This window comes from Borostomias antarcticus (genome assembly GCF_949987555.1).
Source record: "Borostomias antarcticus genome assembly, chromosome: 9".
NCBI classification, from domain to species: domain Eukaryota; kingdom Metazoa; phylum Chordata; class Actinopteri; order Stomiiformes; family Stomiidae; genus Borostomias; species Borostomias antarcticus.
The window spans coordinates 27236887-27262005 of record NC_140242.1 but is presented as its reverse complement, the minus strand read 5'-3'; the positions used below and the strand labels follow the sequence as shown (position 1 = coordinate 27262005).

The window sequence follows — 25119 nt, the reverse complement described above, 5'->3', positions numbered from 1 at the left end:
GAGAGGGGTGTGGGTGTGTATTGTAGTGGAAGGTGTAGTGTGAATTACTGGCCAAATTAATCACTGTTTTCATCACCGAGTGCTCTGATGGCTTTTCCATATTGTGGAGTGCGTGAGTTGGATGGGGTAGACTCATCCTGGGTGGGCTGGTTTGGGAAGCGGGTGTGGGGGGGTCGACCGACGCCACCGCCTTCTCGGCATCAGGGCGCCGTTCAGCAGGGGGCAACGCTCCAGATGTCCGCGGGTAGAACTGCCCGCAAGAGGGCGTCCGTGATCCGCTGTGCTATAGAGGCTTGTCTGTTCTACAGAACCTATATCTGACTGTTTCTCGCCCTGCTGGACCCCTCCGTATGTCGCAGTCACACGACCCGATCAGATTTCACCTTTTAAGGTGCGTTTACATCCAGCCCTGCTGCAGGGTTGGCGTCTGAATCACGCCTGACTGCTCATTCTGATCCAGATTACACGTGATTGTTTTTACCATTTTTGAAGATGTAATATTTGTTTGATAAATAAAGAGGTATTTCTTTCGTTTTATTAAAAGTGTGCAGTCCCAAGCTAAGGGCTAACATAACTGCTCAGGTTCAAGTCTTCACATTAAAAACTGACATTTGAGATACAGTGCTTTGGTTTTCATGCGTCTTTTCATTCAAAAACACATTTCGTGGGCATCTCCCTGCACATTTTATTTATTATATATATATTATATATAAGCTCTCCCAGGTTAAGACCACCCAGTCCAGTACCCACTGATTCCTTGTGAGGATATCAAAATACATTCATTAAATATACTCGTATACAGTTTACATATGTTTGCTTAAACCAAAGCATTAAAGACCACATTTTTCAGATTTCGTAATTAGAAAGAAGAGCAGGATGTCTGGAGGTTAGTAAACAGATGCCTTAAAGGGGAGAAAGGAGGTCATGGATCCTGTGAACTAGGTAAATAGTTCCAATCAGATGGTGCTTTAAATTTAAAGGCACATCGACCAATTTCTTTAGTAGTTCGAGGAGTGAAAAAGAGGGTGTATGCCTTACTGTAGGTTAAATGAAGAGCTAAATGGAATTAAGAATTGTTTTAGGATCTCATAGTTATGTGTTGGTTTATACTAGTTCAAAGAGCAGTTTTGAAACAATGATAAAACATGGGCTTAGGACGGGTCGGCAACTTTACTATCAAAAGAGACATTTTTTCGGCAAAAAAAATACATTAAAAATCTTACTGGAGCTGCAAAACATTTGAGCCTTATAATAGATTCACGTTCATCCTTTCACTCCAACCTTTTTATCCCTTCCACAAGTAGAGTAGTGGTCAGAGCATTGGACTCCCACGCGGGACATTCTCAGAGATTACCGTCTATGCTGAGCGAAACTCCTCTAGTCTATATGTAGCTAAACAAACGCTGTTTACGTTTTGGAAACTGATGTGTCCAGGCGACAAGACCCATCTTAAATTATCAGACATTATTTCATGTCATTTCAATTCACAGCTATTTCAGTGGCATGACTAGCTTCCATCCTACCAGTCCTGAACAGAAACAAGCCAGCCACGCACATAAGCCAGGCTTGACCTGGCCTGGTTACTAACCACCTTGGCTAGTCACTCAGCTTTTCAGGATTTTAATGACTGGTGAATTCTCTCTCCTGCTGTGTGTGTCAGTGGTACATGAATGTGCTGTGTGAGCGAGGGGGAGATATGAGAGAGCAGAGAGACACGTTCATCACGTCACAGGAGGTAAAAATAGCATTATCTGTAGTGGCCCAGTGCAACAGACAGAGAGACCGCTACAGGGAGCTGAGGGGACAGCACCTTCATCTGCTGTGTGTGTGTGTGTGTGTGTGTGTGTGTGTGTGTGTGCGTGTGTGTGTGTCAATAATGAATGTAGGACATTTCGTCTGCGATTCGTGAACTTGTCCCAGTAATACTAACAACATGCTTGATCTAGAATCATGAATGTTTTGGTCCAGTTCCAGTAGGCTATATAGGCTCCATCAGTTTTTAACAAACTGGAAAACGATTCATTCGTATTACTGCATTCAATTGCAAAATTGCAGTCTTCTTTTTCTAATAATACAGTATCCTTGTAGAAAGCCACAATCTTTTAGATTTAGATTGTATCTGTGCACTAACCCAGTGCTCTGACTCTCTGGGTGCCTCCAGCTGAGCTGCGTAGCCCGCGTGCAGCTGTCTCGATCCCTGTGGCCTTTCCTGCCCTTTCGTTGCGAGGGCTGGTCTCCAGGCTTGTTGTGTACACACCCAGACACACTCTCCACCTCCTTCTCAATCCTCCCTCTCTTTCTTACTCCCGTTCCTCCTCCTCTCTCTCAACCTCGCTCTCTCGCAACATCTGCCTCCCCACGCCCCCCCCCCCCCCACGCCCCCGTCGCTCGACTCGTCCGCCTTCCCCACATACTTCCGGCCCCTGCGCCCAATTTAGCCCCTGGCTGTCTGCGGGACGGAGCACAGTTGGATCATGCTCTGGACGTGACAGGCGCAGCCGGTCCAAGCCCGCCTCTGCTCCGCGTCCCAGCCGGCCTCAGCGCCTCACCTCAGCCCTCGGCCATGGAGCCTCACGCGGAGGTAAGACGTGGAGCGGAGACGTCCTGTCCCTGGTGGTGTGGGGTCGGGGGGGGGGGGGGTGCTGGCATAGCAGCCCTCTGGTTGGTGTGCATCGGGGAGGACTGTGTGTGGGCCTGCCTGCGTGCCTGTGTTTGTCTGTTTATGTGATGAATACAAAGCGGGCGTGAACTGTTCAGCTGTTTCTGGACTCCGGAGTGTCTAGTGTCACCAGTCCTCTCAGAATTGTAAAAAGTAATTTATGTAGGATATTAACTCAAATACCTGTCCACTATAATTCAATTGGTCACACTTTACAATAAGGGTCACAAAAAACATTAGTTAACTGTTAACTAATGCTTATTTAGGGTTAGGTTAGGTTACTAATGTTAATTAATACCTTAGTTAAGGTTAGGGTTAGGTGAGTTAACCTTAGTTAACATCAATAACATTAGTAAATGTTTAATAGAGACATCAGTTAACTGTTACTTAATGCTTAATACTTATGCATTAACTAATGCTTATTAATGTACCCTTATTGTAAAGTGTTACCATTCAATTCGTTCCACGAGACACCCCACCCCACCATTGCCTCAGCACTGTATTAACCATTCAATTATACTCTTAAGTCCACTGAATTAAATACAATAGTATTGGCTAAATAAATTAGAATAGACTCAAAACGTTCCCTCTGTTTGGTATTATGGAGTTTGTTTCCCAGCTTTGACACAGAATGTGTTGTGATGACAGGTGCTATTTACCTGGTCCCTCAGTCTTTGTATGACCCCCGAAAAAGGTTATGTACTTCAGTGTGACCAGGTTTGAACTCAAAAGTTTGAAGACTGCCTGCTATTGGAGTCTCTGTTAACTCTCAGCAGTGTCGTGTTGCTTCCATAATCATGTCTGTAGTCGTTTTGAAAGGGTCATTATTTTAAAGGGTCATTATTTTAAAGGGTTATTATTTTAAAGGGTCATTATTTTAAAGGGTCATTATTTTAAGACGCCGGCCTGGTTATTATTATTTTAAGACGCCGGCCTGGTTATTACTCTCTGCCTGCAGGTTCCCCTTTTTGAGGACGACGGGCTCACTGTGGAGGAGACAGGTAACTCTCAGGTGTATGTGTTTGTATTTACGTGAGAGGGACTGTGTGCGTGTGTGTGTGTGTGTGTGTGTTCGTGCCATTACAATAACCAGAGAGAGAGGCCAGAGGGTGTGTGACAGACTGACGGACTTGTAGCAGGGGGCCCCCGCCCTGCCCCCCCCCTACAGATCCCGACGCCGACGTCTACATGAAGTTCATGATGAAGCACTCCTGCTACGACGCCATTCCAACCAGCTCCAAACTGGTCATCTTCGACACCACCCTGCAGGTACACGCCGGCCCAGGACGGTCACCGTCACTGCGTGGTCGGGCGCCATCTGTGACCGCCACTGGAGGTTTGGTCCTGATGTGGGCAGTCCTCAAAATGCGCTAGTGGGCGAAATACTTATTTATTTCTTTTTTTACCGTTTTCCTTTTTTTCATATTAAGTAAATGAAAGTTGCAAAGAACCCACTCAATATGACAAACGACGTTTCAGGATCACTAAATAGTCCTATTTTGTCGTCAAAGTCCACGTCCTGTAAGAAGTGTGAACAGCTCTGAATCTTTGAAGCCCTTTTTCTCCGCACGATTTCCAGTGTACCGTCAATCACAGAAGCATATCTTCAAATATTCGCAGATGTCAATGCATGGCACATCATTTGAAAGCTTACAATTTACACTTTCATAATCTGTAAAAACTGGAAAAATAACCTTGCCCTACATCAGGACCAAACCTCCAGTAGTGGGCACTTTATATTCACTTTATATCCTAATTTCCTCAGCGCTTTAAGTTAAGTGGAGTTGTCCATGTTTACATGTGTCTCTGTGTCTGTTAAGGTGAAGAAAGCTTTCTTTGCGCTGGTGGCCAATGGCGTCCGAGCCGCCCCGCTGTGGGACAACAAACTGCAGTGTTTTGTAGGTGAGACACACATCCTGAACCCGAGCCCTGGTGCTGAGCACTCACCGTCTTTTAACCTTCTAAATCTGAGAGGCCAGCTATGAGGCGGAGTCACGTTACACACACAGAGCAACAGCAACCCGGCGCTTCCCTCCCGTTCTCCCCTCACGGCCACGACCACACACTGTCAACCAGGACCGAATCACATTACAGTCATTTAACAGACGCTTTCATTCAAAGCGACTTACAATAATTGCATTTAACGGAGGTAGTCTGTGTACTACTACTTGCCATATAGGCAGGACTACTACTCCACCATATACTGTACTATACATAGACTGTAGGCAGGAGGAGGTCTGGAACTAGGTCACTGGAGCAAAGTCTTCATAAAAACAACTGTACTCACTCACAATTTCTCAAAAGCTCTCCAAGTGTCAGTTATGTGGTCTCTGTGGTCTAGATGGCCTAGATTCAAGGGCAGTTGAGTGGATAGTTCCTTGAGAAGCCCGAGGAGGAGAAAGCAGAGATCAGGGAACGGGAGGTGATGAAGGAGAAGGGGGATCCGGGGGTCAGGACAGCAGATTCGCTGCCCGTCTTTCGTCGCACGCTCAAAACTCATCTCTTCAAGAAGTACTACAACGATCCTCCCTCTTAAGCACCTATTGCATTTTAGATTGCTACTCTTGCACTTTGCCTTCAGTGCTAGATTATGCTCTTAGTCACTTGTTTTAGAAAGAAGATGCACTTATGAGTTCTGGCAAGTAGTAGTACATTGGCTTTTCCAACGTTAAATGCAATTATTGTTAGTCGCTTTGGATAAAAGCGTCTGCTAAATGACTGTAATGTAATGTAATGTAATGGATCTGCTATCCAGGCCGTGGTTGGGATGGGTATGTCTGGCCAGGTCTGAAGTCATGATTGGCTCCTACTGTACATTATGACTCAATAGTATCGCTGGTGCCAAGCGGTCTATCTTTAGGTCAGCGCCTGGGTCCGGAGTCTGCTTGGCAGGACTGTTGCTAATCCCCCGCACCCTCCCGAATGTTATTAATAACACACACCCCTCTCTGCGCACCGTACCCCCTCAGCAGGCACGTCTGCAGAGTAGCTAGTGAGTGTGTGCGTGTGTGTGTGTGTGTGTGTGTGTGTGTGTGTGTGTGTGCGCGTGTGTGTGTGTGTTTGTGGTTGCAACACAGCCATACCTCTTCTGCCCTGTGGCTGTATCTGCAGGTATGCTGACCATCACAGACTTCATTAACATTCTCCACCGGTACTACAAGTCTCCCATGGTGAGTGATAGAACAGAACAGAAATAGAACAGTATAGAACAGAATAGATAACCTGACCGAACAGAAGCGTCATGGAGTTGTGTCTCCCAGGTCCAGATCTATGAGCTGGAGGAACACAAGATTGAAACCTGGAGAGGTGAGTGAGTCTATGAAACGTTCTCTCCGTTCATCTAAAGCGTGGCAGGTCAGTCCCTCCCCCATCCACAGTGTTTGAGTGTGCTCTCTCCTGCTCTGCTCCAGAGGTGTACCTGCAGTACTCCTTCCACTCTCTCATCAGCATCACCCCGGACTCCAGGTACGGAGGATGGGACTAGGGCTGGCTTTAAAAAATCCATTAATCGATTCTGAATCGATTCTGAATCAAATGATTCAGACTCGATTCATGAATCCCAAAATCGATCTTTTATTTAATGAATGAATGAATAAATTCAGGAATGAATAGTTCATTGATTCATTCATTCATTAATTTTTGTAAATCAGTATCGATACCCAGCCGTAGTATTGATGTGTTGCATAACTTGGCAGTCATGTAATTAAGGTTACAGCTAAAAAAAAAAAAAGTTTTAGTAACACTAACCGAATCGATATTGAATCGAATCGTGATAATTGATTCTGAACCTTGTGAATCGGAATCGAATCGATTCTTGAAATTCCAATCGATACCCAGCCTTAGATGGGACACAGAAATACCTGTAGCACCACTCCCCGACCCTGCTCCCAACACTCAAGTTTCTTCTCCTCTTCTCAGCCTCTTCGATGCCATCTACTCCTTACTGAAGAACAAGATCCACCGGCTGCCCGTCATCGACCCCGAGTCCGGGAACGTGCTCCACATCCTCACGCACAAACGCATCCTCAAGTTCCTACACATCTTTGTGAGAACTTGGACAGAACGCTGGACAGAAACACGCTAACACGCGGTTTATTGTTCAACTTTTATCCGGGACCGCGCACGCGCAAATCACACCTGTCGGTTCTCTCCCCACGGTTCTCCTAAGGGCTGGATGATCCCCAAACCGCGGTTCCTCCAGAAGCGCATCGGAGAGGTGGAGATCGGAACCTTCAAGGAAGTCGCCACCGTGCAGGAGACCGCCACGGTGTACGACGCCCTCGCCATCTTCGTAGAGAGGCGTGTCTCCGCTCTCCCTGTGGTCAATAAACAAGGTGTGTGCCTACGCGGTGTCGTTCGTGCTCTGTATTTACTTCCTGTTGAATGGCCGCCATGTTCAGACCTGTTTCTCCCCGTCTCCTACAGGGAAGGTGGTGGCGCTCTATTCCAGGTTTGATGTGATTGTAAGTCCACACAGAGGAACACCGAGTACACTGAGTCACATTGAGACACTGAGACACGTCATTGAAATAATTAGCGGTTTGTGACATTTTAATCAGAGAGAAATTCCCTTTGACTGCACCACAGTGCCTCGTACTGCGTGGCCTTCTCACCTCCAGTTGTGAGGTAGTAGACTTGTCAGAAAGGCTATGCACCTTTTGTATTTACATATTAGTCATTGAGCAGACTATTATCCAACGCGACTTACAGTACATTTGGTAACACATTATTTTAAGGGGTGTGCATAAGACTGACATGACATGAAATGACATGACACATGAAGAATCTTTATGAATGTTTACAATATGACTTGTCATTAAGTATCATTCGGTCAGTTATGTAATTTTTAATGCAAAGTTGACATTGTTTGAGATGTCTTTGTTATGACAGCTTCACATTAACCAAGATGTCATAACCTTATGACCTCAACTACAGTGGGTCAATTTGGACTAGTCATTAAAATGTCATTAAGTGTTATTACACTGTCAAATTATTTTCTAACATGTCATGAATAATTTTCTTGACCTGAACTAAAGTGTTACATTTTGATCTTGTCATAAAGATAACATTACGTTAACATTACGTCAAATTATATTATAACAGTGTAATACAACACAATGATATCTTTATGACAGTCAAATTGTACCACTGTAGTTCAGGTCAAGGGAAATATTTATGACGTGATTATAATGGTCTCATGACAGCCAATGTCAAACCCAACCACATATGACAGTTTAATGTTAACCCATAAATCTAAATAGTAAATAGTCTAATAAGTCTGATACTGTAATTAGACCTGCTACAGTATGTCATGTTTAAGACAGCTTATGTCATCTTGGTTAATGTGAAATTGTCATAACAAAGACTTCTCAAACAATGTCAACATTGCATTAAAAATGACATAATTGACCAAATGACACTAAATGACAACAGACAAACATTCATAACGATTCTTCATGTGTCATATCATTATTATGACAGTGTCATGTCAGTCTTATGCACACCCCTTCAAATAAAGTGTTACTGTACATTTGTTTAGAGTAAGTGAACTGATTGTACATCCCAGTCATCATCAGAAAAGCCCTCAAGTAGTCCAGCAGTCACGGTACTAGAGAAATTAGTCAAAATATATATTTTTAAATCATGTACATATACCAACAGTCACATAACATTGGGTAACAATGAGTATCTTGTAACTGCAGTATTGAACTACATCTATCATCCAACAGAGCTGGTCAGGATGTGACTAAAGACGTTGTCGTTGTCTTAGAACCTGGCGGCCCAGAAGAACTACAACAACCTGAACATGACGATGAGGGAGGTGATTGACACCAGGGCGTGCTGCGTTGAGGGGGTGTTGAAGTGCCTCCCCCACGAGACTCTGGAGACCATTATAAACCGCATTGCCGAAGCTGAGGTAACACCGCCCTGGTCTTTTGATAACCTATAGAGATGACCTCATAATAACCCCCCCCCCCTGCCCCCCCTCCCCTCTACCCAGGTCCACCGTCTGGTGCTGGTGGACAGGGAGGATGTGGTGAGGGGGATCGTGTCGCTGTCTGACCTGCTCCAGGCCCTGGTCCTCACCCCCGCAGGTATTGATGCCCTTTTCTCTTAGAAGCACACTCCTCCAGCACCTCCTCCACCTCCTCCACCACCACCTCCTCCTCCCAGCCCTTCCCCAGCCCCAGGTATGCCCCCTGCCCTCCTGGCCTCTGGGAGTAGGGCGCACTGGTAGTCTGGTAGCCCTGTGTGGGGACACTGATGTAGGGTTCTTGAATCCGGTCACATGTGGTTGAGGCTTGGATTTTAGGAGAGAAACTGATCACTAATGGCTCTCTGTAGCTGTAGAAACTGATCCTAGACCAGGGTCTAGGAGGTCCTTCACCCTGGCACTAATGACTCTCTGTAGCTGTAGAAACTGATCCTAGACCAGGGTCTAGGAGGTCCTTCACCCTGGCACGAATGGCTCTCTGTAGCTGTAGAAACTGATCCTAGGCCAGGGTCTAGGAGGTCCTTCACCCTGGCACTAATGACTCTCTGTAGCTGTAGAAACTGATCCTAGACCAGGGTCTAGGAGGTCCTTCACCCTGGCACGAATGGCTCTCTGTAGCTGTAGAAACTGATCCTAGGCCAGGGTCTAGGAGGTCCTTCACCCTGGCACTAATGACTCTCTGTAGCTGTAGAAACTGATCCTAGGCCAGGGTCTAGAAGGTCCTTCACCCTGGCACGAACAGCTCTCTGTAGCTGTAGAAACTGATCCTAGACCAGGGTCTAGGAGGTCCTCCTTCACCTTGGCACTAATGGCTCTCTGCAGCTGGTGTGTGGCCTTGACTGCCCGTGTTTGGGTCAATACTGTTTCACTTTAAATTCTAACATCACACAATAAAACTTGTATTGAATTTTCTTCTAAAAGCATTGTATTTAATTAACGTTACCATTGAGTTAATCTCTCATCTCTGCACTTCTTTTCCAAACTCCTGACATCTTCTAGAATCACCAGACAGAGGGAACTGTCTGTCTGTCTGTTGTTCTGTCTGTCTGTGTCTGTCTGTCGTCTGTCTGTCTGTCTGTCTGTCTGTCTGTCTGTCTGTCTGCCTGTCTGTCTGTCTGTCTGTCTGTCTGTTTGACTGATAGTCTATCTCCTGTCTGTTTGTCTTTCTGTCCATCTGTTTGACTGATAGTCTATTTCCTGTCTATCTTCTGTCTGTCCGTCTGTTTGACTGATAGTCTATCTCTCTGGTCTGCCTGCCTGCTTAGTGACCTTGGAGGGTGACTCACTTCAGCCCAAGAATCTTTGCTCCATGATGTTTGCTTATTCTCAGTATCTTATCACTCGTCGTTGAGTTTCTGTAACTGAACATTCTGTCTGGAGGCTACTGGGGTGGCTGTGTCTCAGGACGTACCCAATGTGCAGCACCTTGCATGGCAGCTGCCGCCATCGGTGTGTGAATGTGTGTGTGAATTGGTGAATGAGAGGCCATTGTAAAGCACTTTGGATAAAAGTGTTATATAAGTGCAGTCCATCCATCTATTTACTGTATGAGTTCCCGACAGTCGCATTGGCATGACTAGTCTAGTGCATGTGTTCAGTCACTCTAGGCCTTTTCCACCAAGAGGGAACCGGTTCGGTGCCGGTTCGTGAACCTAATTTAGAATGGTTCCGAGCATTTCGACCAAAAAGAAATGAGTTCGGGAACCCGAAAGCTGGTTCCGAACCGGCACCACAAAATAGTAGGTTTTTCAGTGCGAACCGTGATGACATCATGGGCGTGGGCTGGCGTACAACGGTTCGGCTCAAAACTGGTCGAAACGCGGGCCCGTTCTCTGGACAGAACCAAGGTTCCAGGAATTTTGAAACCAACCGGTTCACGAGCCAGAGTTCTTTTGGTGGAAAAGGGCAGGAGTACTCGCTCCTAACATTCTCAACTCCATATTGAAATTGTTCTCAGAATTTCCTGTTTCTGTTGTTATTGTAAATATGATGACTTTATTTACATTTCAAATGTTTTATTCTGAAGCATATTATGGTATGGATTGCACATAGTGTACAGAAACTGAATGATCCAAGACAATGACTTTGTTTGACCCTCCAGAGATTCCTGACAGACTGAACAGAGACTGACCGAGGGGAGTCTGGCCGGTCCAGGAGGAAACTGTACATAATGGTCACGCTTGGCAAGATTTAGAAATGGCCTTTTTAAAGGATCATGAAATTATGCTTTACTTATCTTTTTTTCTTTTCTTTTTTAATAACTAATTTCTAGTGTTTATTTGTTGTTTTTTGTGTTTTTTTTTTTACTGATGAACATGCATACTGGTACAAAATCTGGCCTTTATGTACCTGTATGCACCTTTTGAAGTTTGTGTCCCATCTCTCTTGAGAACCATAGCAAGAGTATACTGTACAGTGCATGGACAAGCACACTTTTGTTGTATGAGCATTTCATAATTATCTGTCGTTGGAAGCAGGATTTGGAACAAACGAACAGCTGTGCTACCCAAAATGCATCTGTTTTACCATACTGGCAGGGGGAGAAATGTAGTAATTGTTAATCAACATGTATATTGACTTTTTGTACATTCAATGTTAACTTGAAAATTATACAATTGTAACTTTTCAATGTATTTTTGTTGTCAGTCTTACTGTACCTCAAATCCAGTAGTCCTTTATCAAATGTCTTCCTTAATCACCAATATTTTTATTAGCGTTATCTCAAAATATAACTTCCCCAGAGAGAAATGAACCATGTTCTATCTTTATCATCACACTCAATATACCTCATAATGATCTGTTATAATAATACATGAATATATGTCTGTTATAAGCATGCATGGTAGATAACAGGAATGTGATTGTATGAGTCATAGGTTACTACCATCGGACAGAGTTGAACAGGTCAACAGAACACGGGAGAAGGAAGACACGGGGGGGGGGGGGGGGGGGGGGGTAGTTAAACACTTCAACCAATGTCCTCCTCGCCCTCCTCAAACTCACCCTCCTCTGGTGGCGTCCTGGTACTGCTGGTACTGCTGGTACTCAGAGCCCAGGTCGTTGGTGTGGCTCTCAGCCTCACTGAACTCCATCTCATCCAGGCCCTTGCTTGTTTTCCAGTGGTGGAAGGCCTTGTGTTTGAACATAGCGGTGAATTGCTCAGAGATGCACTCCAACAGCTCCTGGGTGGCTGTGCTGTTGCCGATGAAGGTGGCAAGCTCCTCCAGGAACTCACCTAATCCTGTCCACCCGATGCCTTATTGTTATAGCCTACACATTTATTATTCTCTCAAACTGAAGGTCGCAGGTCCCAGTTGGATCTATGCCATGCTCATCACTGATCTCCTCCCAAAACGGCAAGACTGGACATAGTCCATGGCATAACATTAGCTAACAATTAGCTCCAATGCTGTCACACTTTAAACTAACTTCATTTCGGTCAGGAACACTCATGACATTAAGTATTTATTGCAACAAATGGAAATACAGTTCTGCTCTTGAGATGCTCCCTGGGTTAGCCAAGCAGCATGCTAAGACAAAACAGAACCTGCCATGGGTCATCCCAGTTTGTGTCATACTTATGACATGTAATCTATAACATTGTGATGGGTGTCACGATGTCACTTCAATTACATACAGGAGAGAGAGAGAGCCAAAGCAGATACGTCCAGTTGAACCAGTGTTAATTTTGACAGAAAATTCTGATTTAGATTTAAGTCTTTTGACTAAAATGCTATTTAGTTTTAGTCATATTTTAGTCGTCTGAATTGTTTTAGTTTTAGTCTAGATTTAGTTGACTAAATAGCATTAAGATTTAAGTTGACTAAACACAGTAGATTTAGTTTACTAAAATCGAATGGGTTTAGTTAAAGTGTAATGCATTATTATAACCATTTCTCTAGAGTTTCCAACCTCATACTCCTGGAGGACACATCTACTAGACTGAGGGACAAAGCTATTGAATGACTTTCTATGCGCTCTCATTGCCTTTGTTCAGTTTTTTCCAGCGTGAGACACGACTTTCCGGGATTGGATCTCTTCCCAAATCGTCACTCCCTAACTTTTTTTGTCTAGTGTAGTGTTTAAGTTATTGTCTGTTTTCTTTTTAACCTTTTTTATGCATTGTAAAATGCTGCCGTTTTTCAGTGGGCCTTTGGCTCCACTGCAAGCATGAATTTAATAAAATCAAATCAATCCAGCCCTTGGACAGTGTAACGCACCGAGATATTGTGCCACCCACAAGCAATTTGGGGTTCAGTGTCTTTGGGGCTCAAGCACATTTCAATACTCTGCCGGGAGCTAGGATTGAACCGGGGATCTTTCAATCCCCAGCCGGCTGGTCTACCTCCTGGTGGCTGCCCTACCTCCTGAGCTACCAAAAATAAATTTCCCAAAACGTAAATTAATTTTAAAAAAATCTGGCCCCGTCACCGTCTGCCCAGGACCAATGCTATAAGTCAAATATGAATGCTGTCAGGTCGACAGTGTGAGGAAAACGCAAACAGGACTATAGATCCAGATCACAGATACAGAGAGTTGGTCTTTATTGTGTTAGATATCTATGCATCCTTGGCTGTTATCCTAAACTCTCACCCTAAAAGCTCCACGCTCTCAACCTCTCCCTTGTATGGCTAGCCCCGCCCCCTCCAGAAGAGGCCCCGCCCCCTCCAGAAGAGACACCAACATGACGTCTGCTTTCCCAACCCGGAAGTACTCTGGGAACGTGTAGCTGTCTCTACAGCTGCGCTGTCAACAAAATACTTGTTTTTATTTTCTCTTTTCCTATTCGACACAATGGCTGGCACTGCATTGAAAAGACTGATGGCTGAATATAAGCGTGAGTTGGCTACTTCAGAGCTGTAGTTAGTTACGTATTGCTGATAAGCTCCCAAATACCGACAGATAGCTAGCTTAGCATGCTAGCTAGCTACTCGTCATCAGCTAATTCAAGCTAGCATTAGCTAGCCCAAGCTAACATTAGCTAGCCTTTCCTAACCTGGTTGGGTTTTGCTACACTGCAACCTTATCCAGGCATCCAAGAGAATCACTTGTTGGCATTTGACTGAAACTATGCTTTTGTTGTTGTTTTTTATGTTCACATGAATCACTTGCAGAGCTGACATTGAATCCACCCGAGGGGATTGTAGCAGGTAAGATTGGGATCATATTAGCAAACAAGTTCCTTAAGAGATCAAAGTAGTGACATTGGCCGTGTCCGAAATGCATACTACTTGCTATATAGTAGGCGAGATGTAACATGCTACATCAAAACTGTGCATACTGTATTTCGCCTACTATATAGTAGGTACTATATAGTATGTAGTATGCCTACTTTATAGTGCCTACTATATAGCAAGTAGCAGGTAGTATGCATTTCGGACACGGCCATTATCAAGAATCAGTGCACTAAACTCGTTTTGGATCATTAACTCATGAAAGTGTTGTATGGTTACTGAGCTCACATCTTGTTCTTACATGTTGGTAGGTCCAGCTAATGAAGAAAACTTCTTTGAATGGGAGGCGCTGATCATGTAAGTGCGACATTATAACATGTTTTAACAAATTGGGACTAATGCAAGATTAAGGTCAATGCGAAGTGTTTTGCGAGTTGACTTATACAGTCTGTCTAGCCTCTCGTGTCTACTGTTACTCATGTCATGTGGTTGTTAAAATGGTAAATGATCAGTCTAGATATGAAGGATTTTATGGGGGAATTCCCACGACCGCTCAGCACAGAAAGACGAGCACACCCTGGTTGTTTCAGGTCGAGGGCTTGGGGCTGTTTGATGGTTAGGAGGTAATATATGTGAATGACTGACATAGTTGTAATGTAGATTCATGAGCTCTAGGTGTCCCTCTTCTCATGTCACGAGTCATGACAGGTTGATCCTAAATGGCTGTAAATCGTACAAGCGTGACTCTAATTCTCTTCACTTTGTATTGAACAAGTAAATCACTGCTGGATATGTTTCAAATTTTCAGGTAGAGCGTTAGATAAATGGGGAGACTACAGGTATTCAGATTGTTGTGTGAACACATAGCCGCATAGTTCTGCTGTGGAAGTCTAGACACATTACTTATAGGCCTACAGGCGTACACTTGACTGAAATGCTTGTTTGTTTTTGAGACCCCACTTTGTAAGGGTTTGCTCTTGTCCTTACTGTAATTGTGGTCATGGCTAACCCTTCAATTGGTGTTGTTGGAGTCGCCCGTGTGCTTTATGCAACACCCTGGGAAAAAGACCAACCGGAGCAGAGGAGAGCATTCCTCATGGTGCAATAACCGCTGATATTTACACCTGGACAATGCAGAGGAGGACACAAACACACACGCACACACACACACACACACACACATACTAGGGGTAGACCAGTATGTTTTTTTCAGGGCTAATACCGATTATTAGTAATCAAGGAGACTGATAACCGATACGGATTTGCAGTAAAAAATAAAAAATCTTTGTATAAAAATGTGGAAACATTACCACAAAACTTGAAATGCCCTTTAAGCATAAGGTTAATTAACTAATTTTAATTAATTTCTTTGTTTCTGATTTCTTCTGTGTGGTTTCCTGAAGTGTTTGTACTTGTTGTTGTAGTGTTGCCTGTGTTCCTCCCATGCGGACCCCTTCTCTGCAGGTGGCAGACTGCCATCCCCGGTGTGGGTTGGGTGTGATACTCTCATACTGCACTTTCAGTGCATCCATCTGCAATGAGGCTTTAGAGAAAGAGAGAGAGTTAAAAGTGGGGGCCCAGGCTAACGCATGGTTATGTGTCATTTATTACAGCAAAACATTGGCTGTCTAGCTAGCTGTAGATCAAGCCAAACTAGTTGCTGTACGTAAATTTAATGTTGCTTAATTTGTAGGTCTAGATAACAAACAATTACGGTTTTGAAATCTAACAGTTTTATGTTAATGTTTCAAGTAGCAACTAGCTGTTATACTGTATATTTGTCTACGATATCACCCTCATCACCTAGCAAGAATTTAAGACAAATTCATATTTCTGATTTGATCTGGTCATTTTTATACAAGTAAATATGCTCATAAAATGCTGAAAGCTGCTGCTACCATCTGCAAACGTGTTCCTCTGTGCCAAGCCATGTTTGAAATGGCATACTAACGTACTATTCATACTAACATACTATTCATACTAACGTACTATTCATACAATGCCGATAGGTTGATAATCGGTTGATCCCAAACACACACACGCACACACACACACACACACACACACACACACACACACACACACACACACACGAAAGGAGCGGCAACAGCTGTCTGACTTTCCCCGGCATCCAGAGATGAGAGCGCCTGAGAGTTTGGGTCAGAAAGTAAGTCACAAGGAAAAATGGATGCCTGAGAGTGGGCGATCATGAGCGTGCTTCTACAGCGAGGCTCACACACACGGTTCTGTCATCAGGAGGAAAGGGGGCAGATCATCGGGGGGGGGGGGGGGGGGGATCATCAGGAGCAGCTGTAAATCAGCTGATCAGTGGCTGGAGGATTAGGCGGGGGTTTATTCAAGTGCGTACGGCTTTGCCGATCAAAACATGGAAGTGGTCCTGGGCCAGCCAGGTTTGAACTCGTAAGGAGATTAGATTAAGAGAGGTGATTGGCTCTCATGTTGTTGGTTAGTATTCCAGAGGAGAGCCCTTGATTGAGGAAACAAGCCCAAGTGAATACTTGATTTTCCTGTTGTGTAGACAAAGAACAACTCCATGGCGTTTGTAGGTATATAGATGTGTGTATACAGTATATAGATATATTTTGTAATTTATGGAAATTGTTTGTCATTTTACCTTGATTGGTGTAGTTATACTGTAATATTTTGGCATATCAAGTATGAAACTATTAAATGCTGAAGACGAGATATGCTATTAAAAAGTAATATCTACTGTCTTATTTCAGATCTATATATCTTATTATGCTATTGGGGCTTATACAACCATGTCCGATTCAGATCTTATCTGGCCAAGTAGGCTTGCACCTACGAAGAATTTGCCTCGATCTGTTGGTGCCCGACAGTCCAAGAACAAGACCGGACAGTGCGCTACAGACAACACAATCTACAAAAAAGTACAAAATAGTCAATAAACCCGCGCGTGTGCTTTCCCTCGCCAGGGGCCCTGAGGACACGTGCTTCGAGGGCGGCGTGTTCCCCGCCATCCTCAGCTTCCCCTCGGACTACCCCCTCAGCCCCCCCAAGATGAGGTTCACCTGCGAGATGTTCCACCCCAACAGTAAGTGAAGCCCTGGCTCTACAGAAACGCTGTACATCACATCACAGTCATTCAGCAGGTGCGTTTATCCAAAGCGACTTCAAATAATTGCATTTAAAGTAGGTAGTTGGTGTACTACTACTCAGCAGAACTCATAAGTGTGTCTCCTTTCTAAACGAGTGACTAAGAGTACCTAGTAGAGACTACCTCAGGGCGACTGGTTGCCCCGTCACTCCGAGGCTCCTGCGGTCGATCGACACGGTCACGGCTCTTCTCTGTCCTGGCCCCGCAGTGGTGGAATGAACTGCCCACTGATGTCAGGACAGCAGAGTCGCTGCCCATCTTTCGTCGCAGGCTCAAAACTCATCTCTTCAAGAAGTACTACAACAATCCTCCCACCTAAGCACTTATTATATTATATTGCACTGTACTTTAGATTGTGATTCTTGCACTTTGCCTTCAGCACTAGATTATGCTCTTAGTCACTTGTTTGTTTTAGAAAGAAGATGCACTTGTGAGTTCTGGCAAGTAGTAGTACATTGGCTCTTCCTACGTTAAATGCAATTATTGTTAGTCGCTTTGGATAAAAGCGTCTGCTAAATGACTGTAATGTAATGTAATGTAAGAGCATAATCTAGTGTTTCAGATAAAGTGCAAGAATAGCAAACTAAAAATAGCGTGTTCTAGTTATTAGAGCCAGGCCCAGTCCTTTACTTCCTTGTTTAAAATCCTGTTCAACACAATGATGACTGTTTTTTTGTGTGTGTTTTTTTTTTTTAATGCCATACTATTGTAGCATTGGTGATTCATCCTTCTCCAGTTTCCTTTGTGGCGATGAGGAGGACGAGAGTGCTGGTGTGTGTGTTTGTCGTCCTGTCTGTCTGTCTGTCTGTCTGTTTGGGCGCAGGCTAGGCCGGGGCCCAGGTGCATTAGCTGGGAGGGTAAATAAGAGAGTGGTGTTGTGTGTTGATCTCAGGGGCCTGGAGCCGGCTCCGTGGGGCTGATTAGAGGACTAGGTGTGTTGTTGCCTCTGATGTTTCTCACGCGTCGGCTAAACAGCCGGGACTCGGGACGGGAACACGCACTCTTAACGCGGCGACCGCGACACAGGCCTGGCACGAAGCCAGACGGCTGCTCTGAGAAATGGGCTGCGCGCGCACGGTTTGTCTGCGCGCAGTGTGCGTTTGTCAAATGTGACAAATGTGAGAACGGACAAGGTGTTACTTACGGCGAGGACTTAAAATTAGCACTGCGCTCTCCACCACCCGTAAGACAGATAAGCTATCGACCACCTGCTACAGAGACAGCTTGGTTGGTGGTTTATCCTCTCTTGTTTTATCCAAGTAGGTTGTTGTCTTTTTGGCTACCATAGGCCAAAGCGGTCTGAACTGTTACATATACAGTAGCTGTAGCATTGCTGTTTGGGTAGGTCCACAGCCAGTTAGGGGCGAGGTTTAACAGAATGAACCCTTGTGGAGTCACACACACACACACACACCAAACAAGCCCTTTACCCCTAGCCCTGATGGCCCGGTGAGAGCCCTGTGGTTACCTGCTCTGCTACTGTAACCTTCTAACATTCCCCATCAAGGTGTTCTGGGTCTGAGGGCTGTGAAGTGCCGTGTGCCGGAGCAGCGGAGAGATAAGGGGCTTCCTGTTAGCGGGCTTTTATCAGCCCGGCGGCCTTGGCGGGTCTGGGAGATGGAGGAGCTATCAGATGACTGAGACAGTCACGTTGAGGTCGACCCTGGTGTGTCTGTCTCGGGCAGGCTGGCGTGGCCATAGAGCTACTGCCTGGCCCTGAAGGTTGATAACATCTGCAACACGCCTGTCGAAGTGATGAAAATACTGTGGTCATTTATTCTGTTTGTGAGATATCAGCCCTGGTGAGTTTGTGACCACAAACAGGCTGTGTTCTTTAATTCAAATATCCTACCGAATTTGTTATATTCTAACATACTCTAAGGTCTGGGTTACACGATGCCATTTTCGGCCGAAAACGGGATCCTCTGGTCACGTTTGTACCTGGCGACACGCACACAGGACAGCAGCTTTTCAGGGACTGCATCTGCAGACTATTGAAAAGTCCGTAAGCGGCGGTTTCCTTTATCGTTTTCCCCGGGTTCTGTTGTTGTGGGGACGAGCGAAACGGGAGCATTTTGAAAACGACGACGCGCGCCTCTGCTACTGTACAGTTAAATGACCTAAACACAGAAGGCCATTTTACAGCCCTGAAAGTGATAGTAGGATTGAGCGCTGGGCTCTCTCACCCTCTCTCTCTCTCACCCTCTCTCTCTCTCTCTCTCTCTCTCTCTCTCTCAGGCTCCTCTGTCCATCAGTCGGTCTGTTAAAACTTCCTGAAGTAACAACAGACAAACTGCAGAGGCTATAAAGATTAGACTACTACAGGAATAAATGTAGGGCTACTTTGATGATGATGGTCAAAATACTCTTGTCCGACCAAGATTCTATTGGTCGAGCAATCACCAAGCTTGTTAGACAAAAAATAGGCTATATTTAACATTCATAAAATAGACTGTTTCCTAATTATATGGTTTATATTACGACATCAGGTCACCCCCTCATAACTTAGTGTTGGCCGTAATTCTATTGCAGAAGGCACTGTGGCGCCATTTTCATAGCCGACATGACAGAATTAAGACGCCACCTGAGATGAACCCACTATGTTGAAGAATAAATCTGTAGTACTGTAGTCTATGACCTGTAGTCTATGACATTCTTACAAGTCCAAAATATTGCTGTTTTAATCTTTTATAATCTTTTGTTGTTTTTGTTACTTATTTAAGGCCTTAAGACCTTTAGGCTAACCATAAATCAAACAGGGAGCAAAGAAACATCAGGCTTTTAAAACAACAAGATGGATCCAGTACCAGAGGATCCGCTTCATCTGACATCAGAGAGAGAGAGAACCCTCCTCATCTCATCCCACGTTTAGCGCAGCTTTAGTGCTCTGAGGTTTGTGTCTAGTACCTTGATCTCTCTTAGTCTTTAAATTGTCTCTCGTGTACTTATTGGCGTAGGCTGTGTGAGTTTGGGAATAGGAACATAGGCTGTGTGAGTTTGGGAATAGGAACGTAGGCTGTGTGAGTTTGGGAATAGGAACGTAGGCTGTGTGAGTTTGGGAATAGGAACGTAGGATGTGTGAGTTTGGGAATAGGAACGTAGGCTGTGTGAGTTTGGGAATAGGAACGTAGGCTGTGTGAGTTTGGGAATAGGAACGTAGGCTGTGTGAGTTTGGGAATAGGAACGTAGGCTGTGTGAGTTTGGGAATAGGAACGTAGGATGTGTGAGTTTGGGAATAGGAATGTAGGCTGTGTGAGTTTGGGAATAGGAACGTAGGATGTGTGAGTTTGGGAATAGGAACGTAGGCTGTGTGAGTTTGGGAATAGGAACGTAGGATGTGTGAGTTTGGGAATAGGAACGTAGGCTGTGTGAGTTTGGCAATGGGAACGTAGGCTGTGGGAGTTTGGGAATAGGAACGTAGGATGTGTGAGTTTGGGAATAGGAACGTAGGCTGTGTGAGTTTGGGAATAAGAACGTAGGCTGTGTGAGTTTGGGAATGGGAACGTAGGCTGTGTGAGTTTGGGAATGGGAACGTAGGCTGAGTGAGTTTGGGAATAGGAACGTAGGCTGAGTGAGTTTGGGAATAGGAACGTAGGCTGTGTGAGTTTGGGAATGGGAACGTAGGCTGTGTGAGTTTGGGAATGGGAACGTAGGCTGTGTGAGTTTGGGAATAGGAACGTAGGCTGTGTGAGTTTGGGAATAGGAACGTAGGCTGTGTGAGTTTGGGAATAGGAACGTAGGCTGTGTGAGTTTGGGAATAGATACGTAGGCTGTGTGAGTTTGGGAATAGGAACAGGCATTTAGCATGTCTGCTTTGCACTGCCCTGTTTTGCGCTCCCTGACTTCGCTCTAGTACTGGTATCAACCAAAGCTGCCAACAGTCTCCAAGAGGCATTATTTTAAGGTGTATAGTGCTGCAAATTTTATTTGTGGTTTTCAATATAAAGCTTGGTGAAATGATGATGTATGTACACACATGAAATTTGTGTATCGGTAGTTTTGGAAAAATGTCAGCATATTTTATAATACCGTAATAATACTGATAACCGTGTTCATTTTGGTCACTATAATCGTAATATGAAAACTTCATACCGTTACATCTCTAGTCCTGTCGCCCAACCCTACTATGTTGCTTAGTTGGCATCAGTCGGAGACTTTAAGTTTAGCAATCTTTTTTTTTTTTTCTCTACTGTCAAGATGTGCTGGTGGGCTAAGACCACTCACCTGCCTTTTGATGTATATGGGACAGTGGGACAGGCCAATCATTCGTTTTAGACCTATGAAGAAAAAAAAAAAGGAGGAACGATTCGTCAAATCTCTGGTTTGAACAGGCGAATCTGGCGGGCGCCACAGTGGCTCACCGGGTTAAGGCGCCTACCACAAAGGCTTTGCCTCACCGCAGCAGCCTGGGATCGAATCCGGCCTGGGCCATGCGCTGTATGTCTTACATGTCTCTCTCTTTCTCTCTCTCTCTCGCTCTCTCTCTCTCTCTCCCGCATTTCCTGCCTATATCCTCACTCTCCTTTCTAATAAAGCAGAAACGCCATAAACAAATCTTTAGGGCAGGAGAATCTGATTCGACGGGCAAAATTCAGAGTCGAGCACAGCCCTACTCCTTTGGTTCATAAAGGCCTTCATCTATCTGTACTGTCGTGTAACTGTGTGTCTGTGTCTATAGATAATGCTGTCCTCTTGTTGTCTCCAGTCTACCCAGACGGCCGTGTGTGTATCTCCATCCTGCACGCGCCCGGGGACGACCCCATGGGCTACGAGAGCAGCGCCGAGAGATGGAGCCCCGTGCAGAGCGTCGAGAAGATCCTGCTCTCCGTCGTCAGCATGCTAGCAGGTGCGTGCGTGTGTGTGTGTGTGTGTGTGCCTGTGTGTGTGTGCGTGCGCACGTGCACGCGCGCTCCAAGTGGAGGGAGGTCAATCCCAGGGAGTTCCCTGTCTGCTACCATTTGCTATCAGATGTCGGTTCCACACAAAAGAGCGGGTTTGAGAATGGTGGCGGTGACAGGACCGCGGGTGGGGAGACCGGGTCGGGGCAGTGTAGGGTTCTAGCTGCTGGAGCCGGGCCGGGCCGGAAGACTCCCTGCCCTGTGGCACCTCCTCCTCCTCCCTCCACCTCGGGAGTCTGAGGTCACTCGGGAGGAATCTCAGAAAACCATCCTTCCCTTAACCCCCGAAGAGACTCGCTCATGACCTTGTTCTCCAGGGCACGGAGACAGTTAAGTCAGAAGAAGAAGGGATTAAGTGAGAAGAAGTAAATTAAAGAATTACATTCATTTTTGCAAATATGACCTCAATCGCTTCATTTCCTCATCTTGGACTTGTTTGGTCTGACATTAGTAGTACAGGATGTTAACCACCTCTGTTTATATTCGTATGTTAACCTTCTCTAGTATGTTAACCTTCTCTGTTTATATTAGTATGTTAACCTTCTCTTGTATGTTAACCTTCTCTGTTTATATTAGTATGTTAACCTTCTCTAGTATGTTAACCTTCTCTGTTTATATTAGCATGTTAACCTTCTCTGTTTATATTAGTATGTTAACCTTCTCTGTTTATATTAGCATGTTAACCTTCTCTGTTTATATTAGTATGTTAACCTTCTCTGTTTATATTAGTATGTTAACCTTCTCTGTTTATATTAGCATGTTAACCTTCTCTGTTTATATTAGTATGTTAACCTTCTCTGTTTATATTAGTATGTTAACCTTCTCTGTTTATATTAGTATGTTAACCTTCTCTGTTTATATTAGCATGTTAACCTTCTCTGTTTATATTAGTATGTTAACCTTCTCTGTTTATTTTAGTATGTTAACCTTCTCTGTTTATATTAGTATGTAAACCGTCTCTGTTTATATTAGTATGTTAACCTTCTCTGTTTATTTTAGTATGTTAACCTTCTCTGTTTATATTAGCATGTTAACCTTCTCTGTTTATATTAGCATGTTAACCCTCTAGTATGTTAACCTTCTCTGTTTATATTAGTATGTTAACCTTCTCTGTTTATATTAGCATGTTAACCTTCTCTGTTTATATTAGTATGTTAACCGTCTCTGTTTATATTAGTATGTAAACCGTCTCTGTTTATATTAGTATGTTAACCTTCTCTGTTTATTTTAGTATGTTAACCTTCTCTGTTTATATTAGTATGTTAACCTTCTCTGTTTATATTAGCATGTTAACCTTCTCTGTTTATATTAGCATGTAAACCTTCTCTGTTTATATTAGTATGTTAACCTTCTCTGTTTATTTTAGTATGTTAACCTCTGTTTATTTTAGTATGTTAACCTTCTCTGTTTATATTAGCATGTAAACCTTCCGTGTTTATATTAACATGTTAACCTTCTGTTTATATTAGCATGTAAACCTTCTCTGTTTATATTAGCATGTAAACCTTCTCTGTTTATATTAGTATGTTAACCTTCTCTGTTTATATTAGCATGTAAACCTTCTCTGTTTATATTAGCATGTTAACCTTCTCTGTTTATATTATTATGTAAACCTTCTCTGTTTATATTAGCATGTAAACCTTCTCTGTTTATATTAGCATGTTAACCTTCTCTGTTTATATTAGCATGTAAACCTTCTCTGTTTATATTAGCATGTAAACCTTCTCTGTTTATATTAGCATGTAAACCTTCTCTGTTTATATTAGCATGTTAACCTTCTGTGTTTATATTAGCATGTTAACCTTCTGTGTTTATATTAGCATGTAAACCTTCTCTCTTTCCTTCCCCTCCAGAGCCCAACGATGAGAGCGGCGCCAACGTGGACGCCTCAAAGATGTGGCGTGAGGACCGTGAACAGTTCTACTCCCTCGCCCAACAGATCGTCCGCAAGTCGCTCAGCCTCTAATGACATCACCCCGCACTGCGGTCAGGCTCTGCAACGTCCTGCCTGCTGCCATTTCGCTCGTCAACCAGGAAGTTGTACCCGGAGACGCCGGTGACATTCGGACTAACTAGTCGCCATGGAGATGGCGGACGACACTGCCATCTCTTGACTGTTCTGTTCTCGACCTCACCAGTGTTTCGAAACCAACCATTCAGACTTAGATTACCAGTTACATCATGATACCACACTCTCTCTCTCTTTCTCTCTCTCTCTCTCTCTATCTATCTTTGAAGCACTTTATTTTTCCTAAGGAAGATATTTTTAGCAGTGTTACTATAATCCAGAAGGCCACTCATTCGCTACATAACTAGATAGCGGTGCTGTGACTGAAACATTAGAATAGCGCATAGAGATATACTGTAGTGTGTGTGTGGACAAGCTGTGTGTAATAAAAAAAGATCAGCATATTGTAATAATCTGACAACCCCAGTACTTGTTGGGGTGAATACAGCCAAAGGGAAAGTTAACTAGCTCTCATCTGGTGGTGGTGGTCCTTTTCATGCCCAAAGTCCCACGAAACATAACTACTTTACAGAAGACAAATTCAGTAAACATTTTATGGTAACATTTTCTACGCTATAGAACTATAGAATGGGTTCTGTGATTTTTTGCCATTTTGTTGGTTGTTAAAAAGGGGGCGTATGCCCTAAAGGGTTTTGAAAGTCCTTGGACTAGTGTAACCACCTCCACTCACACAATGATGGAAAGTCTACTTCCAGTTTGCACCTTACCTCTCAGTGGCAGACTGAGCAGCTCCGAACTGAATCAGGAAGTTCTTCGTCAATGATGTGAACAGGAATAATAAAGAGAGGGCTCGGCTCCTCGTAAACTATTAGTCCGCCTGTTGTGTTATTTACACCATCAACACAAACAATATATAAAACAGTACCACCACATGTTGAAAGCCCTTGACCTTGGGTCAGCTTTATACCCCTAATGGTGTAAATTAGTATTTAGGAGGGTATCTAGAACTGTGCCCGAGGGACCTCACGCTAAAGCCATGTAAGAGGTCATAGGGTCACAGAGATGACCCTTGCCTTAACCTGGCAATGGCATCCCCCACCTGTGGAATGTCCACACGGGGACGACGTCACAGCCTCGAGACTGACTGGAACGTAGCCGGGGGGGTACCTAGAGGTCATAGGTCACGGTCCGGCAGAGGTCGAGCCGGGGTAATGAGAAGGTAAGTGCGCTTTACCTCGACAGGGAAACACAGGGCCTGGACCGTTCTAATGACTGGAGCTGACTC

The 25119-nt window shown here is 44.3% G+C and overlaps 2 protein-coding genes across 4 annotated transcripts; both read left to right on the top strand.

The window, feature by feature from the left end:
- Nucleotides 1-2458: 2458 nt before the first annotated feature.
- On the top strand, nt 2459-10881 carry prkag3b (protein kinase, AMP-activated, gamma 3b non-catalytic subunit; the record flags this gene model as incomplete). 3 transcript variants are annotated; one of them, XM_084443718.1, is made up of 13 exons in its annotated part: nt 2469-2581; nt 3618-3660; nt 3828-3928; nt 4480-4561; nt 5771-5829; nt 5920-5965; nt 6070-6124; nt 6578-6704; nt 6828-6993; nt 7085-7122; nt 8430-8576; nt 8661-8754; nt 10756-10881. In XM_084443718.1, exons 1-13 carry the CDS (start codon nt 2564-2566, stop codon nt 10782-10784), a joined length of 1005 nt encoding a protein of 334 aa, XP_084299844.1. In that variant the 5' UTR covers nt 2469-2563. The 3 variants fall into 3 exon arrangements, with proteins under 3 accessions (XP_084299846.1, XP_084299844.1, XP_084299845.1); XM_084443720.1 differs by lacking the exon at nt 3618-3660 and having other exon boundaries at nt 2459-2581; nt 3753-3928; XM_084443719.1 differs by lacking the exon at nt 10756-10881 and having other exon boundaries at nt 8661-8777.
- Nucleotides 10882-13364: 2483 nt separating this feature from the next.
- Nucleotides 13365-24705, top strand: ube2g2 (ubiquitin-conjugating enzyme E2G 2). The gene is made up of 6 exons (XM_084443165.1): nt 13365-13491; nt 13769-13804; nt 14140-14185; nt 16786-16904; nt 21673-21813; nt 23719-24705. Exons 1-6 carry the CDS (start codon nt 13449-13451, stop codon nt 23829-23831), a joined length of 498 nt encoding a protein of 165 aa, XP_084299291.1. The 5' UTR covers nt 13365-13448; the 3' UTR covers nt 23832-24705.
- The last annotated feature ends 414 nt before the right edge of the window (nt 24706-25119 follow it).